Source organism: Megascapheus bottae, chromosome 10, assembly GCF_031878675.1.
Source record: "Megascapheus bottae isolate mThoBot1 chromosome 10, mThoBot2.hap1, whole genome shotgun sequence".
In the NCBI taxonomy this organism is placed as follows: domain Eukaryota; kingdom Metazoa; phylum Chordata; class Mammalia; order Rodentia; family Geomyidae; genus Megascapheus; species Megascapheus bottae.
The window spans coordinates 25,955,084-25,970,859 of NC_143518.1; the positions used below are offsets into that span (position 1 = coordinate 25,955,084).

General features: G+C 37.5%; 1 protein-coding gene across 2 annotated transcripts in view; it reads left to right on the forward strand.

The window, feature by feature from the left end:
- The window catches only part of Rc3h1 (ring finger and CCCH-type domains 1), an 80,004-nt gene that overhangs the window by 12,859 nt on the left and 51,369 nt on the right, over positions 1–15,776 (forward strand). For both annotated transcript variants that reach the window (XM_090340398.1, XM_090340397.1), the window contains exon 2: positions 14,562–14,978. In XM_090340398.1, coding sequence (XP_090196524.1) covers positions 14,748–14,978 — 231 coding nt within the window. In that variant the 5' untranslated portion in view covers positions 14,562–14,747. The remainder of the gene's footprint in view (positions 1–14,561; positions 14,979–15,776) is intronic.

Genomic DNA, 15,776 nt, shown 5'->3' on the forward strand with positions numbered 1-15,776 from the left:
GGACCAAGAATCACAACAAATCAGAGAAAGGCTGGATAAGTGGGACTGCATTAAACTGCAGAGCTTTTGTATGGCGAAGGACATAGCTAGTAATCTAATCAGGAAGCCTACAGAGTGGGAGAAGATCTTCACCAACCAAACAACAGACAAAGGCCTCATATCTAAAATATATCAACAACTCAAAAAATTGAATCACTCCAAAACTAACCTCCAAAGTAACAACCATCCCATTAAAAAATGGGCCAAAGACTTAAAGAGAGTCTTCTCTGAAGAAGAAACAAAAATGGCCTATAGACACATGAAGAAATGCTCAACATCTCTGGTCATAAAAGAAATGCAAATCAAAACAACTCTAAGATTCCACCTCACTCCAGCTAGAATGGCCAGGATCAGGAAAACGAATGACAACAGATGCTGGAGGGGATGTGGCCAGGAGGGATCACTACTACACTGTTGGTGGGAGTGCAAACTCGTTCAACCACTATGGAAAGCAGTGTGGCAGTGCCTCAAAAGGCTAAACATAGAACTCCCCTATGACCCAGCAATTCCACTACTTGGCATTTACCCAACCACCCAGAAACAAGGACATACTAAACCCACTAGCACAACAATGTTCATTGCAGCACTATTCACCATAGCAAAGATATGGAACCAACCTAGATGCCCCTCAGTTGATGAGTGGATCAACAAGTTGTGGTATTTGTACACAGTGGAATTCTATGCTGCTGTCAGAAAGAATGACATCGCCCCATTTGTTAGGAAATGGAAAGGCTTAGAAAAAATCATATTAAGTGAAGTAAGCCAGACTCAAAGGAACTTAGGCTCAATGGTTTCCCTCATTTGTCATAATCAGTAGAAACCTTGGGCTCTACTAGCAGAGATTTGCAATAGAGCAAAATCTTGATACATAAGGACATATAATGTGAAGCTAATTGAAAGGACCTCCAGGATAGTGAAACAAAAGCCATATATTGAATGATTGTTGTCCTTAATGTACTATGTTGTCTCTCATCTCCTTTGCGGTCCCTTGGTTATCTCATATTGGTATAGTATCTCACTTTGTTATCTGATATATTGAATTTATTTGTATTTGGATATCTGAAATTTGATAGGGAAGGGGGAAAAACCAAGACGGGTGGGGGGTGTGGGGGGGGAGGGAAACGGGTACCAAGACATGTGAAAGGGTATCAATGTATGTGAATTAATGCACCTTCTATCTGGCAAATATCATGTAACCCTTTTACTAATTACAATAAAAAAAAATCAGCCTTGAAAAAAAAAATTTTATGTCATGGGGATGGAAAGTACAAGTTCCAAGATTTTTTTTTACAAGGTTTTGTTTGATTTAATGTTTTTCCTGGGAAACCTTAGATTCACATAAGGTTCTTTTTTTTTTTTTTTGGCCAGTCCTGGGGCTTGAACTCAAGGCCTGGGCACTTTTCCTTGGGCTTTCTCAAGGCTAACACTTTACCACTTGAGCCACAGCACTTTTCTCTGTATGGAGTAGTACTGAGGAATCAAACACAGGGCTTCCTGCATGCCAAGCACGTACTGTACCATTAGGCCATGCTCCCAGCCACTACAGCACTTATTTAATGAATTTTTTAAATACTGTTTTTCTTTCCCCAGAACATATAAAGTGAACTTGCAATAGAGATGATAATAAAAAATAATTAAAAGCAATGTGATTTTAGCTATATAGGCTATTGCTGAGCACAGAAAAGTTGGATACTTTGTTTTTTAATTACTGTATTTAAATTTGAAGCAGGACTTCATAAAAAAAGCTTCATTATTTTAACAGATACATCCAAATTTAATTTATATAACAAACTGACTAGTTCATTTTTTATTATATATATGTAGTTACACAAAATCACAGTATTCTAGTTTAGAAGTTTCCATTGCTTTCAAAAGTTTCCTCATTGTGGTGACTAGTAACTTTCACCTGTAAGAAGATACAAATCATAGAATATACTAGCCTTAGAATTTGGCCTGCCTGGATTTGAATCATCGTTCTGGTACATATTGCCATTGAGTACTTCTCTGTTCTTAATGCCTTAATTTTATAACTGTATTAAAGCATTGCTGTGTACATTTCATTACAGTCCTCTTACAGGGATAATTTTCAGGATCACCAGTGGTTCCATGCGCCTGGAACTATAGATATTATTGAGCCATATAATATAGAACTATATGCAATGCTTTTGTTTCTGTATGCCTGCAGCAGCATTTCTATATAGCATGCCTTTTCATTTCTTTATGCTGTGATACTGCCTTTGCATCACTAATCATCAGCTTTGGACCCATATTAAGTGAGAGTTAATTAAATATAAACACTGCAACCCCACAATGATCAACCTGATAGCCAGGATGGCTATTAAGTGACTAATGAGCAGGTACCTTACACAGTTGACAAAGTCACAGGGGTTCCAAAGTATATTAAGTGGAAAATTCCAAAATAATTCATAAGTTTTATATCATTCTGTTCTGAGTAGCACGGTGAAATTTGTACCATCTGGAGATGAGTCATTCCATTTGTCCAGAATCAGATTGCTATTATTTTTATAATTTTATTTCATATGTTTGCTCTTGACTGAAAGAATGCTTATTATATTCATTAAATCAATGTGGTTTAGACACATTTTTATGGTTAAAGGTGATATAAATAGTTGTCTTGCAGAATACTTGGAAAAGTGAGTATGGAGAAAGATATTTAAAGAATAGAAAAATTGGATAGGATTAGAATCATCTGCCATTTTCATTCCATGAATGAGAACAATCTGGTGACAAAAAAGACTAAATTTATAAGCTGGTACCTAGCTCCTGGACTGGAGATGGGGAAATTGGCTTGAAGACAAGGTAAAGCAGATTGTCTTGCCCATGACTGCCAACTGTATAGAAAAAGCCTTGACGCAAGTCAAGCCTTAAACTCTGGTGTGAGAGGCTACCATTGGTGAAGAAAGGCATTCTGTCACTTACATTGGAGCATGACAGATGATGCCGTTTGAGCTTGAGGATGAGTTACTCTAGAGGCTTAGGTATAAGGAAAAATCATGGCTCAAGGAGTCACAGGATAACATACCATAGAATTTGGATATGTGTGAGTCATAGGAGGTGGTTAAAGAGGGGAAGTGTGTCTGTGCTCCCAGAGAAGTAAGTATAAACTTCAGGAGGTTACATTGTCAGCCTGGACACCAGAGGTGGACACCAGACAGTGCTGGGTGATAGAGGCTTTTGACTCCCTGCTGAATCACACAGCTGAGGCATTGGTGTGGCACCCATTCTATTTGCACTTGGAAAAGTATAGCTGTGATTCACAACTCCTTGCAGAGGTGTCATTAGAGGTAGCTGAGAGGCCATAGACGCTCTAGACCTGGCAGTGAAAGAGCCTCGGGACTCCCCTGTTGAGTCATGCAGCAGAGGCACAGATGTGGCAGACCTGCCATGTAGAGACAGCTATTAAAAGAATGGCTATTAACAGTGGCCTGGAATTATACCTTCAACTAGGAAAAAAATTCATTACCTGCCACCAGGACAGTAATGAGGCTTTGAACTTAAGGTTTGTAAAGTACTTACTATCCAGCGCCTGTCCCCTGGGTCCATGTGCTGTCCTCTGAGTAAGACAATACCCTTTTACCTAGTCCTAAACCATGTAACTTACATAGTCTCTCTCTCTCTTACACATGTGCATACATGCACACACGTACACCCACGAGAGAGAAGGAAAGAGAGACAAACAGATCAAGACAGAGAGATACAAAGAGGGATATAGAGACAGAAAGACAGAGAACAATTGGAAAATCCATATTCTCTTTTGTATGTCTTTGTTGCTGTATTAGTTTTGTTGTTTTGATTTTTTTCTTTGCATTGGATTTTTGTATATCTGATATAGGCTACTTTTACTGTGTGTGTGTGTGTGTGTGTGTGTGTGTGTGTGTGTGTGTGTGTGTGTGTGTGTGTGTGTGTGTGTGTGCATGTGTGTGTGTGTGTGTGTGCCAGTGCCAGTGCCAGTGCCAGTCCTAGTGCTTGAACTCAGAGCCTGGGCCTTATTTTTGAGCATCTTGTACTTAAGGTTAGCACTCTACCAACTGAGACACAGTTCTGCTTCTGATTTTTCTTTTTTCTTTGTTTTTTGTGGAGGTGGGGATAGTTTATTTGAGATAATAGACTCATTCCTGGGCTGGTTTCTTACTGTTACCATCAGATCTCAGGCTCCTGAGTAGGTAGGATTTATGTGTGAGCCACTGACGTCCAATTCAGTTTTTACAGTTTTTAATATAAGCTACTTACTCCTCCTTCCCACTTCCTTTTCCCCAAAGTCATATCTGAACAACACCTGCCATTTAGTATTTACGGGTTTGGTTTTTTGCCTTGATACTAAGGCTTTGACTCAGGGCCTCGTATCATTTTGCTTTTTTATTCAAGACTTGCACTCTACCATTTGAGCCACAGCTCAGCTTTTTGCTGGCTAATTGTAAATTAGAGTCTCACTGATATTCTACCTGGGATTGCTTTACCCTGGGATTCTCTGATCTCAGCCTCCTGAGTAGCTAGGATTAAGATGTAGCTACCGACAACCAGCCAGTATGCAATTTCAAATCATAGTTTCATTTCCTTCCCTGCTTATACAAGTAGAACTTCTCATTTCCTCATATTTTATTCTTCACATGTTTCCCTCTCCTCCATCTAATTCTTCATTACCTATACTCAAACCAGCCAAGTTTTTCTCATCCTAAGTGAAGAGATGCATCCATAATGTGTGAGCATTAGAATAGATTGACAGCTGAGCCACACCTCTTCAATCTAGAAACAGGAAAATACCACACAACCCATTTATTACTCAGCCATAAGTTATCTGAGATAAGTCACCAAATAAGAGTATACACGAAATTGACATCTTTACTGAAAGATGCCCCCAGATGTATGAAACCTGGCCAAATCCCCCCAAACAAAAACAACAACAAAAATCCTGTAACGTTCACAAATAAAGCAACATAATACCCTCAAAAGGCAGTAGCTCCACAATAAAGGATCTCAGTAAAAAAGAGGAAATTTCAAACAGTCTATGTTTTAAAAATATGAATTACCATTGAAATTAAGGAGGTATAATGCAACATCTGAACAAATTCATTGAAGACATGAATAAAAATTACTAAGGAATTCAAACTATCAGCTGAATGAAATAAGGAAAATGATACAGAATATGAAAGAGGAATTTAATAAAAATAAAAGTCATGAAAAAAATCAGACTGAAATTCTGAAATAAAGAGCTCACTAGCCCAAATTAAAATCTCAGTTGTAAGCCTACCTAACAGAACAATACAAGTTGAAAATCGGCTACTATAAAACAGAAAAGACTGAAATCATTTTTTTAAATATATAAGTAAAAGTTAAAAGAAGCAAGACAGGGCTGGGATCATGGGTCAAGTAGAGCGTGAAATCCTGTTATCAATACCTGTATAAAGCAAATTTGCCTCTCTTCAAATGAACAGTCATTGTAATTGAGTTTTTAAATATCAAATTTTCTAGTATGCATTATGCTGCCAAAACAGCATAAGTTAGTGCTGAAGAGTTTTTCACTCTTCTTCTTTTTCAGAAGTCCAATAATATTGTTAGGTTGCTAGTCCTACCTGGACTTTAAAGGAAATCTTAGTAGACCCTGAGAAATGGAATATCACAGGGAAATATGCAAAACAATGATGGATTATCCTGTGCTCCCTCAGTAGCTTTATGCTATTTTAAAAAGTGTATTTTGGGGGCCGGGAATATGGCCTAGTGGTAGAATGCTTGCCTGGCATGCACGAAGCCCTAGGTTCGATTCCTCCATACCACACCCACAGAAAAAGCCATAAGTGGCTCTGAGGCTCAAGTGGCAGAGCACTAGCCTTGAGCAAAAAGTTTCCAAGGACAGTGCCCAGGCTCTGAGTTCAAGCCCCAGGGATGTGTGTGTGTGTGAATATATATATTACCTGATATACAAAAATATGAAAATATATGCCCTGCAAGATGCTTCATAATATTTTCATACATTTGTATATTGTGTAGTATTTAGATCAGATTAAGCATTTATCATTTTATCACTTATCTCATTTATCATTTTTTATGATGAAAATTTCAGCATCTTTTTAGCATTTAAAAATACAGTACAATAGAGATTCCCTTCTTGAATACTTGTTAAACTTGTCATTTAAAATATGATGTAAAAATCAACGTTAATAAATTCTTTAATAAAAAAATACAGTACATTATTGTTATCTATAGTCATTCTATTGTTCAATGGCATACCACAATTTCTTGCTCCTAATTTAAATTTAGTACATATGGCTCAATCTTCCTTCCCTCCCCAACCTATCCTACTCTTTTTAATAGCCTCTATTAACCCCTATTCTGCTTTTTACTTCTGTAAGACCAACTTTTTTTAGATCCGCCTATTAGTAAGGTCATTGTGTTACTTGTTTATGTCTGATCTATTTTACTATATCATTTACTGTAATGATATGTTCTCACATAATAGGATTTCATTCTTTTTACAGCTAAAGAATATTCCAATAAATTTGTATCACATTTTCTTTATTCCCATTTCAACTGATGGACATTTAGTTGTTGGTTTTTTTTTTTTTTTCCATTTCTTGGCTGTTGAGAATAGGGCTGTGATGGACTTGTGAGTATAGATGTCTCTTCAAAATGTGGATTTTGTTTCCTTTAAATACCTAAAAGTAGGACTGTTGCATCATGTGATATTTTTATTTTAAATTTTTTTGAGAAATCTCCATTCTGTTTTCCATAATGGCTGTAATACTTTACTGACAACAATGTTCACCTGTTCCATCTTGTCCATATGACAATTATACTAAATTTTGTTGCTAATAGCCAGTTGGAGGTATAAGGCAATACTTCATTGTGGTTTTGATTTACAGTTCTTTGATTTTTGGTGAGATTGAGCACTTTGTTCCCATATACTTCTTAGCCATTGTATATCTTCTTTTGAGAAACATTTCTTTAAATCTATTGTCTATTTCATTAGATTTGGTTTTTTTAAGGTCATTTAAAAATTGTCATCAAGGTGATGTATAGAGGGGTTATAGTTACATTTATAAAGTAGTGAATATATTGCTTCCTTTTTCTTTTCTTCTTCTTTTTTTCTTTTTTTTTGTGTCATTCCTGAGGCTTGAATTCAGGCCTGGGCACTGTCCCTGAGCTTTTGGTCAAGGCCAGCACTCTGCCACTTAAGCCACAGCACCACTTCCAGCTTTTTATGGTTACATGATACTGAGGATTGAACCCAGGGCTCATGCATGCTAGGCAAGCACTCTACCACTAAGCTGTATTCCCAGCCCCTTATTGTTGTTGTTTTTTAATAGTGAAAAATATGTGTATTTAGAATTAGCTAGACTCAGTTTGGATTATTCGATTTCGAGCTTCTTCTTTTTGTGTGTGTGTGTGTGTGTGTGTGTGTGTCATGGGACTTAAACTCAGCCTGGGTACTGTCCCTGAGCTCTTCAGCTAAGACTACCACCCTACCCTTGAGCCCTTGAAGCTAGAGGTTAATTGGAGATAAAAATCTCGGGTCCTTTTGTGGCTTTGAACCTTGATCCCCAGATCTCAGCCTCCTGAGAAGCTAGGGTTACACATGAGCTACTGTGCCTGGCTTATGTAGAGCTTCCTGACAGTTTGTTTGATCTACTGCTTGTTGGTCTTGGCACATCCAGAGTGAGGATAGTATGCTAATGTCCTTCATCATCATGACTGACTTGATGGCATAGTGTCCAAGCTTGTCTCTCCTAGAGACACCCTTTCCAAGTTGTTGTGCTGTATGTGAATACAGTGTCTTAGTGGATGACATATATATATATATATATATATATATATATATATATATATATATATATATATCTTGTTTGTGCTTATGAGCACCTTTAAGCACTGCTCTTAGACTTCAAAGTCTTTGCCTTGCTTTACCTTTGGAAGAGATGGGAATTACCTTCTTAGCTCTTGTTTCTGTCTTGGTATGAAGATTGCTCAGATTTTGAGTGTGTGTGAGAGAGCACTTGAACTCAAGGCCTAGTTGCTATTTCTGAGCTTGTATGCTCAAGGTTTGCTCTTTCTCACTTGAGTTATAGCTCTACTTCTGGCTTTTTTTTAATGGTTAGTTGGAGATACATGCTCGTGAATTTTCCAGTCCAGACTGCCTTCAAATTACAATCCTTTCATTTTAGCCTCCTAAGAGGCTAGGATTATAGGCATGTGCCACTGGTGCCCAGCTCAGATTTTTTTTGTTTGGTTGGTTATGGTTTTGCCAATCCTGGGTCTCAAACTCAGTGCCTGGGCACTGTCCTTGAGCCTTCTTAAGGGTAGTGCTTTTTCTGTGTATGTGGTACTGAGAAATCAAACCCAGGGTTTCATGCATATAAGGCAAGCACTGTACCACTAGGCCACATTCTCTCACCAAGGTGATTTTTTCTATTGTTGTTGTTCTTGTTTTTTTGCCAGTCCTGGGGCTTGAACTCAGGGCCTGGGCACTGTCCTTGGACACTTTTTGCTCGAGGCTAGTGCCCTGCCACTTGAGCCACAGCACCACTTCTGGCTTTTTTCTGAGTATGTGGTGCCAGGGAATCAAACCTAGGGCTTTGACGAGCTAGATGAGTACTCTATCACTAGGCTATGCTCCTGGGCCCCAGTTCAGATTTTTTATTTGTTATTATTTGAGGGAGGAAGGAAGGGGGTTCATTTGTGTTTCTTTTATTTTCTTTTGCTATTGGGTTTATAGAATGCCTTGTGCATTCTGGACATTAACTCCTTATCAGATGTATAGTATATTTCTTATTTTGTATGGTTGCTTACTCTATTGATTGTTTGTCTTGCTGTTCATTAAGCAGTTTTATTTTTCTACTTATTTTGCAGTGCTAGAGATTCAGACCAGAGCCTAGTTCATGATAAACCAAGTATTCTACCACTGAACTTTATCTTCAGCCTCCAGAAGCTTGTTGGTGGTGGTGGTTATTTTGAGAGAGACTCTAGTTATGTGATCCAGGTTGCCCTTGCAGTCAGATTGACTTCAAACTCACAGTCATCCTTCCTTTGCCTCTCAACTACTGAGATTATACAGGTGTGCACCAGTACATGTGCTTCCTCCCTCCCAAGCTTTTTAATTTGATGTAGTCCCATTTGTTTATTTTTGCTTTTATTTCCATGTCATCCCATTTGTTTATTTTTGCTTTTATTTCCAGTGCTTGTGGTGGGGGAGAGAAATATAGGTTTTTTTATTGTTGTTTTGTTTTTAGTTTTTTGTCCATTCCAATGTCCTGAAGTTTTCTCTTTGTTTCCATCTTTCAGTTTAAGATTTTATGTTTTAGTCTCTAACCCATTTTCATTTCACTTTTATAAAGTACACTTGAGTGACAGGTATAGTTTCTAATACATGTGAATATTCAATCACTCCAGCACCATTTATTAAAAAGACTGTCCTGTGTGCAATTTAATGTTAGTACCATTGTCAAAAATCAGTTGGCTGTAGATGCAGGGCATGCATTGCTTTTCATATAATGACTACCATATTATGACTTAGTAGGTCCAATGTTACTTGATCTGGCTAATTCTTTACTCTCTTCCCTTGATCTTCCTGTGTTATTGTCTACTGTTTTTGTTCTGATTTGGTTTGGTTTTGGCTTTACTATTGTTTGTAGTTTTCCAATTTTATCATATTCTATTTAATCTCAGAACTGTGGTTGTACTTTTTTTGTGTATATGTGTGTGTGTGTGTGTATATGTGTGTGTGTGTGTGTGTGTGTGTGTGTATATATATATATATACACACACACACACATACAGGGCGTGAGCACTGTCCTTGGACTTTCTCAAGGCTGGAGCTCTACCACTTGAGCCTCAGCACCACTTCTGGCTTTTTTTTCTATGTATGTGGTACTGAGGAATCGAACCCGGGTCTTCGTGCATGCTAGGCAAGCACTCTACCACTAGGCCAAACTCCTGGCCCCTTTTTTGTATATTTTTTATTAAAGAACTTATTAACATTGATTTTTATATCATATTTCAAATAATGTATTTAATAAACAAGTATTCAAGAAGGGAAGTGGTTGTACTTTTTAATCTGCATGTACATTGTATGTTATGTTTTATATTTGCTATAACTTTCATTTAGCAATCATCTTACTAATGTAAAAATTAAAATAGGGGTGTGCAAACCATTGCTTTCACACCCCTACTTGAGTGTGCTCTTGTTTTGTTTTGTTTTGTTTTGTTTTTTGCTAGTCCTGTGCCTTGAGCTCAGGGCCTGAGCACTGTCCTTGGGCTTTCTCAAGGCTAGAGCTCTACCACATGAGTCACAGCACCACTTCCAGCTTTTTCTATGTATGTGGTACTGAGGAATTGAACCTGGGTCTTCGTGCATGCTAGGCAAGCATTCTTACCACTAGGCCAAACTCCTGGCCTTGTTCTTTTTTTTTTTTTTTTTCCTGCTAGTTCTGGGGCTTGAATTCAGGGCCTGAGCCCTGTCTCAGAGCTTCTTTTACTCAAAGCTAGCACTCTACCACTTGAGCCACAGCATCATTTCTGGCTTTTTTCTGTGTGTAGTACTGAGGAATTGAACCCAGGACTTCATAAATGCTAGGCAAGCACTCCACCACTAAGCCACATTCCCAGCCCTATGGTTCTTGATATGTGTCCTTCTAGTACCTTACCTTTCTATAACACACTCTAACTTACAATCATGTATTCATTTGTGTGATTATTATTTATATATGTAGCAGAAGGAAATAATATAAGCTCCCTGTGGACCTGAATGGCTTAGCTTGTTCACTGTTTTTATTTTCAGTGCTGGACTTAGAGTAAATACCAGAAAATTCAAAATAAATCTTTCCTAAAGATAAGTACATACATTTTGTCATGTAACTAAATGTTTAATTTCTATTGAGAATATTAGAAAATTTCTAGCTAACCAGGCAAGGTGGCTCACTCCTGTAATCCTAGCTACTCAGGAGGCTATCTGAGGATCAAAGTTCAAAGCCAGCCTGGACACAAAAAGACCTGAGACTCTTATCTCCAATTAACCTCTAGAAAACGGGGAGGTGGGGCTTGGCTCAAGGGTAGGGAGATAGCCTTGAGCTGAAGAGCTCAGGGATAGCGCCCAGGCCAAGTTCAAGCCCCATGACACACATGCACACACACACACACACACACACACACACACACACACACACACACACACACACAATTTCTAGCTATAATTTTAAGAGGCAGAAGAGTTGTAAATAACAGCATTTGAAATTCTTTCTAGTTGGCAATATATATGTATCACATACTGTCCTCCATGCATAAAGAAACTAGAAAGAAGTATTACTATAGTTTAATTTTGGGATATGAGATGATGAGACCTATGAGAATAGAAGATAGGATGGACCTAATTCACTGCAGTAATTTTTGGGGGGAGGTGGGGGTGTTACGGAGTTTGAACTTTTGGCCTGGAGCGCTGCTCATGGGTCTGACTTCTTCAGCTCAAGGCTACTGCCCTACCCCTTGAGCCATGGAGCCACTTCCACACCCAGCTTTACTGTAGTAAGTTTTAAAACATTTTTCTCAGCATGAAATTACTTGAAAAGATTTTTTGTGAGTGTTAAGATACTTTCATGGTAGAACGTGCACCTCTTCAGGCAGAAGAATCAAGCGTTTGAGGCCAGCTTGGGATTCAGATTGAGACCTTAGCTCAAAAAGACACGGGGGAGGGGCACTGTGGAATATGTATAAAAGAAATTCATTTTACATAGATGATTTCAAAAAGAATATATCTCATGGATTATTTCACTGTTCTTTTTTTAAATTAACTACAGCAGTCTTATTAGAGGAGAAATAAAAGCCTTACATTTAGAAAAATAATTAAGACTAAGAACATATCTTTTTTTTTTTTTAAAAAGGCAAGTATTTTCATACTACTTTAAAATAAAAATCACAGTTCAAAGCCAGCATGGGCAAGAAAGTCCATGAGACTCTTATCTACAATTAACCACCAGAAAACTGGAAGTGGCACTGAGGCTCAAGTGATAGAGTGCTAGCCTTAAGCTGAAGAAAGTGCCCAGGCCCAGTGTTTAAGCCCCAGAAATGACAAGAAAAAGAATCACAGGGTTCGTCTTTCTGGCTGGGTCAGTAAGTCTTTTTGGTTGTTGTTGTTGTTTTGCCAGTCCTGGGCTTGAGCTCAGGGCCTAAGCACTGTCCTTGGACTTTCTCAAGGCTAGAGCTCTACCACTTGAGCCTCAGCACCACTTCCGGCTTTTTTCTATGTATGTGGTACCAAGGAATCGAACCCAGGTCTTCATGCATGCTAGGCAAGCACTTTAACCACTAGGCCAAATTCCCAGCCCTGTTGTTGTTTTTAACTAGTCCTGGGGTTGCTGAAGGCTAGCACTCTGCCACTTGAGCTACAGCACCACTTCTGGCCTTTTCTTAGTATAGAGTAGTGAGGAATCGAACCCAGGGCTTCATACATGCTAGCTGAGCACTCATTTCACATAGTATTTCCAATCTCAGCGAATACCTTGATCTATGCCAAATATTGTTAATTAGTTTCTGTATTACAAGGATTTTTTTTTTTTTTTTCAGTCCTGGGGCTTGAACTCAGGGTCTGGGCAATGTCCTTGGACCCTTTTGCTAAAGGGTAACACTCTACTACTTGAGCTACAGCGCCACTTCAGGCTTTTTCAGTGTATGTGGTGAGGGATCAAACCTAGAGTTTTATGCATGCTACGCCAGCACTTTACCACTACATTATGCACCCAGCCCCACAAGGATACTTTCTAACTCTTACAGAGACCATATTAGTCAAAGTTACTCAATGAGGATACTAAGTACATTAAAATGAGGAGTCAGCAAACTCAGCTTCTAATTCCAGCTCCCATTAGCAAATTTCATGAATGAATGAAACTTGTATTTCTATCTCTAGTTTACCTCATATTAGACTGATCTATAGATTTCAATTTCAAGTAGACCTGAGGTGGCAAGTTTCCTAAATGCTACTTTGTTAGTTGTAAAAAGAAAGAAAAAAGTCTAACATCTTCGGGATTTATAGATTAAATGAAAAAAAATAATCAAAAAGTTTTACTCATTCTGAAAAGGGCATAAGCAAATATCAATTATTTCATGTTAGAAAATAAGTTAAATTAGAATTACTTTGCCAAGTTTGAAGCCAGGTAGTGCTGAAAGTGATATTCTGTCTCAAAAAACTAAAATCTTACTTGAAATTCTAATTTAAGTGATGTTCCAACATGAGATGATTGATACTTATGTCCTTTTGAAAACTAATAAAATTTTTCGATTACATTTTTTTCATTTAATCTATGTCAGGTGTTATACTTAAAGACAGTCTGATTTGTGATGAGTTTTATGGTTTGGCACATAGTAGGCATATATTTATAATGTGTATACATTGTAATTTTCAGATTCTTAAATTTGAGAGTTAAAAAATCTATTGAAGTAAATATTTTAACTTTTTTTTTTTTTTTTTTTTTTTGCCAGGCCTGGGCTTGAGCTCAGGGCCTGAGCACTGTCCTTGGACTTTCTCAAGGCTAGAGCTCTACCACTTGAGCCTCAGCACCACTTCTGGCTTTTTATCTATGTATGTGGTACCGAGGAATCGAACCCGGGTCTTCATGCATGCTAGGCAAGCACTTTAACCACTAGGCCAAACTCCCGGCCCAATATTTTAACTTTTATCCTAAGAACATGCTGTAGAGCATACAAATATAGGCTGTATTGACATACTTAACAAGTATCGACAGTTACATAAAACTTTTAGTAATATTTAAGCTACATAAAAAATTTAAAAGTCTTGTTTTATTTTACTGCTCCTAGCATATTTGATGATAAAATATTTTAGATTTTCATTTTCGACCAACTTAAAAAAATATTTGATGTGTAACATGTGAAAAAGTATATAGGAGTAACTTGATAAATTCTTACATCTGAACAAATCAATTTAGATTAAAAATCATAAGCAAGAAGCCTTGATTGTGTGTATATGTGTGTATTTGTATACGTGTGTGTGTGTGTGTGTGTATACTATCCATTAATAAGGCATATATTCTCCAGAGAGTACTTGAGAGACACTGGTTCACTTCAATATTAACTTTAAGTATCACCTTAGGCAGTTTATCTCATCTTTGTAGAGATTATTTATTTATTTATGCATGCCGGTCTTGAGGCTTGAACTCAGGGCCTGAGCACTACCATTTATGCCGCAGCACCACTTCCAGCTTTTCTATGTATGTAGTACCAAGGAATTGAACCCAGGTCTTCATGCATGCTAGGCAAGCACTCTACCACTAGGCCAAACTTCCCGCCCCTCTTTGTAGAGGTTATGCCTCATCTATCACCTCTCAAATAAAGGAATGAAATTAGAGTTTTATTTTAACTCATTCTGTAAAAGCGTAAAAAGACAAATTGCTGATATTAAAGTGATATGAAAGATTATAAACTGGAGACTATATTTGTGATTCCTTTCAACATTTATTTGGAGTGGAAGACATGTGGTACTTAATTTTTTTCTTTTTGTTTTGCAGGTTATATTTCACACTATGTGCTGACTGTATCTACAGAAGATATTTAAAAAAAGATAAACTTTTTTCAAAGATTTTGATTCCAGTGGAATCTTTGCTTTAGATTTGTGTGTGTGTGTGTGTGTGTGTCTGTGTGTGTGTCTGTGTGTGTGTCTGTGTGTGTGTTAGTGAATTGTAACTCCAGTAGCAATGCCTGTACAAGCTCCACAATGGACGGATTTCCTCTCCTGCCCAATTTGCACTCAAACTTTCGACGAAACAATTCGAAAGCCCATCAGTTTGGGCTGTGGCCATACTGTCTGCAAAATGTGCCTGAATAAACTCCATCGCAAGGCTTGCCCTTTTGACCAGACCACTATCAATACAGACATTGAACTCCTCCCGGTGAACTCAGCATTGCTGCAGCTAGTGGGTGCTCAGGTAAGATATGTGAGTTAATTTTTAAATTTACATGTGTGTGTTATCTGTATTGTGTGTCCTCTGGAGTGAAAAACCTATAGAATCAAAATTGAAAGGATATTGCTCTGAGTAGGTGTAATTGTTTTCTGTACAATTTTAATCCTTTATTCAGTATGTTAGGAGATACGCTATTCCAAGATTTTCAGTTATTGAATAGAAATCTTCATTTAGTCTTGGAAAGTTTTTCAACCTATCTGGATGTTTAGGTTATTAGGTCACCTTAGACGTGAGTCATATGACTTCTTAACAAGAAGGAAAACATACATAAAAACATATAACATACTCAATAGAAAAGGTGAAGCTGCTTCGGAAGTTTACTTACTAGATAGTAACTGAAATAGAAGATGAGAAAGGTATCAAGAACTGTGAAGCATAGCTTTTGGGAACTACTTACAGAGAACAGGAACAAACATTTTCTGGATATTTAAATATGGAAATAGTTTGGTGATTCTGAAGGTAATACTTTGAAAGTGTTACATAAGAACTCTTAAGTTAGAGATACATGTACTCACAAGTTTTAAAGCCAAGAAAGGCATATTTTTGAAAACTAAATAAAACATCTAGATGAAATGAATAATTTGTATAATATGTCTAAAATCACATACCTTACACAAAAGATTAATTTTCCTGTAAACTTCTATAATACAGCAAAGGATAATGTTTGGTATGTTGGAGTAGAAGAGAACTATATTTTTCAGAGACTATTTAAAAGGAATGCTTATTTTGCAAGCTTACCTTGATGTTACCAGTACTTCTTTA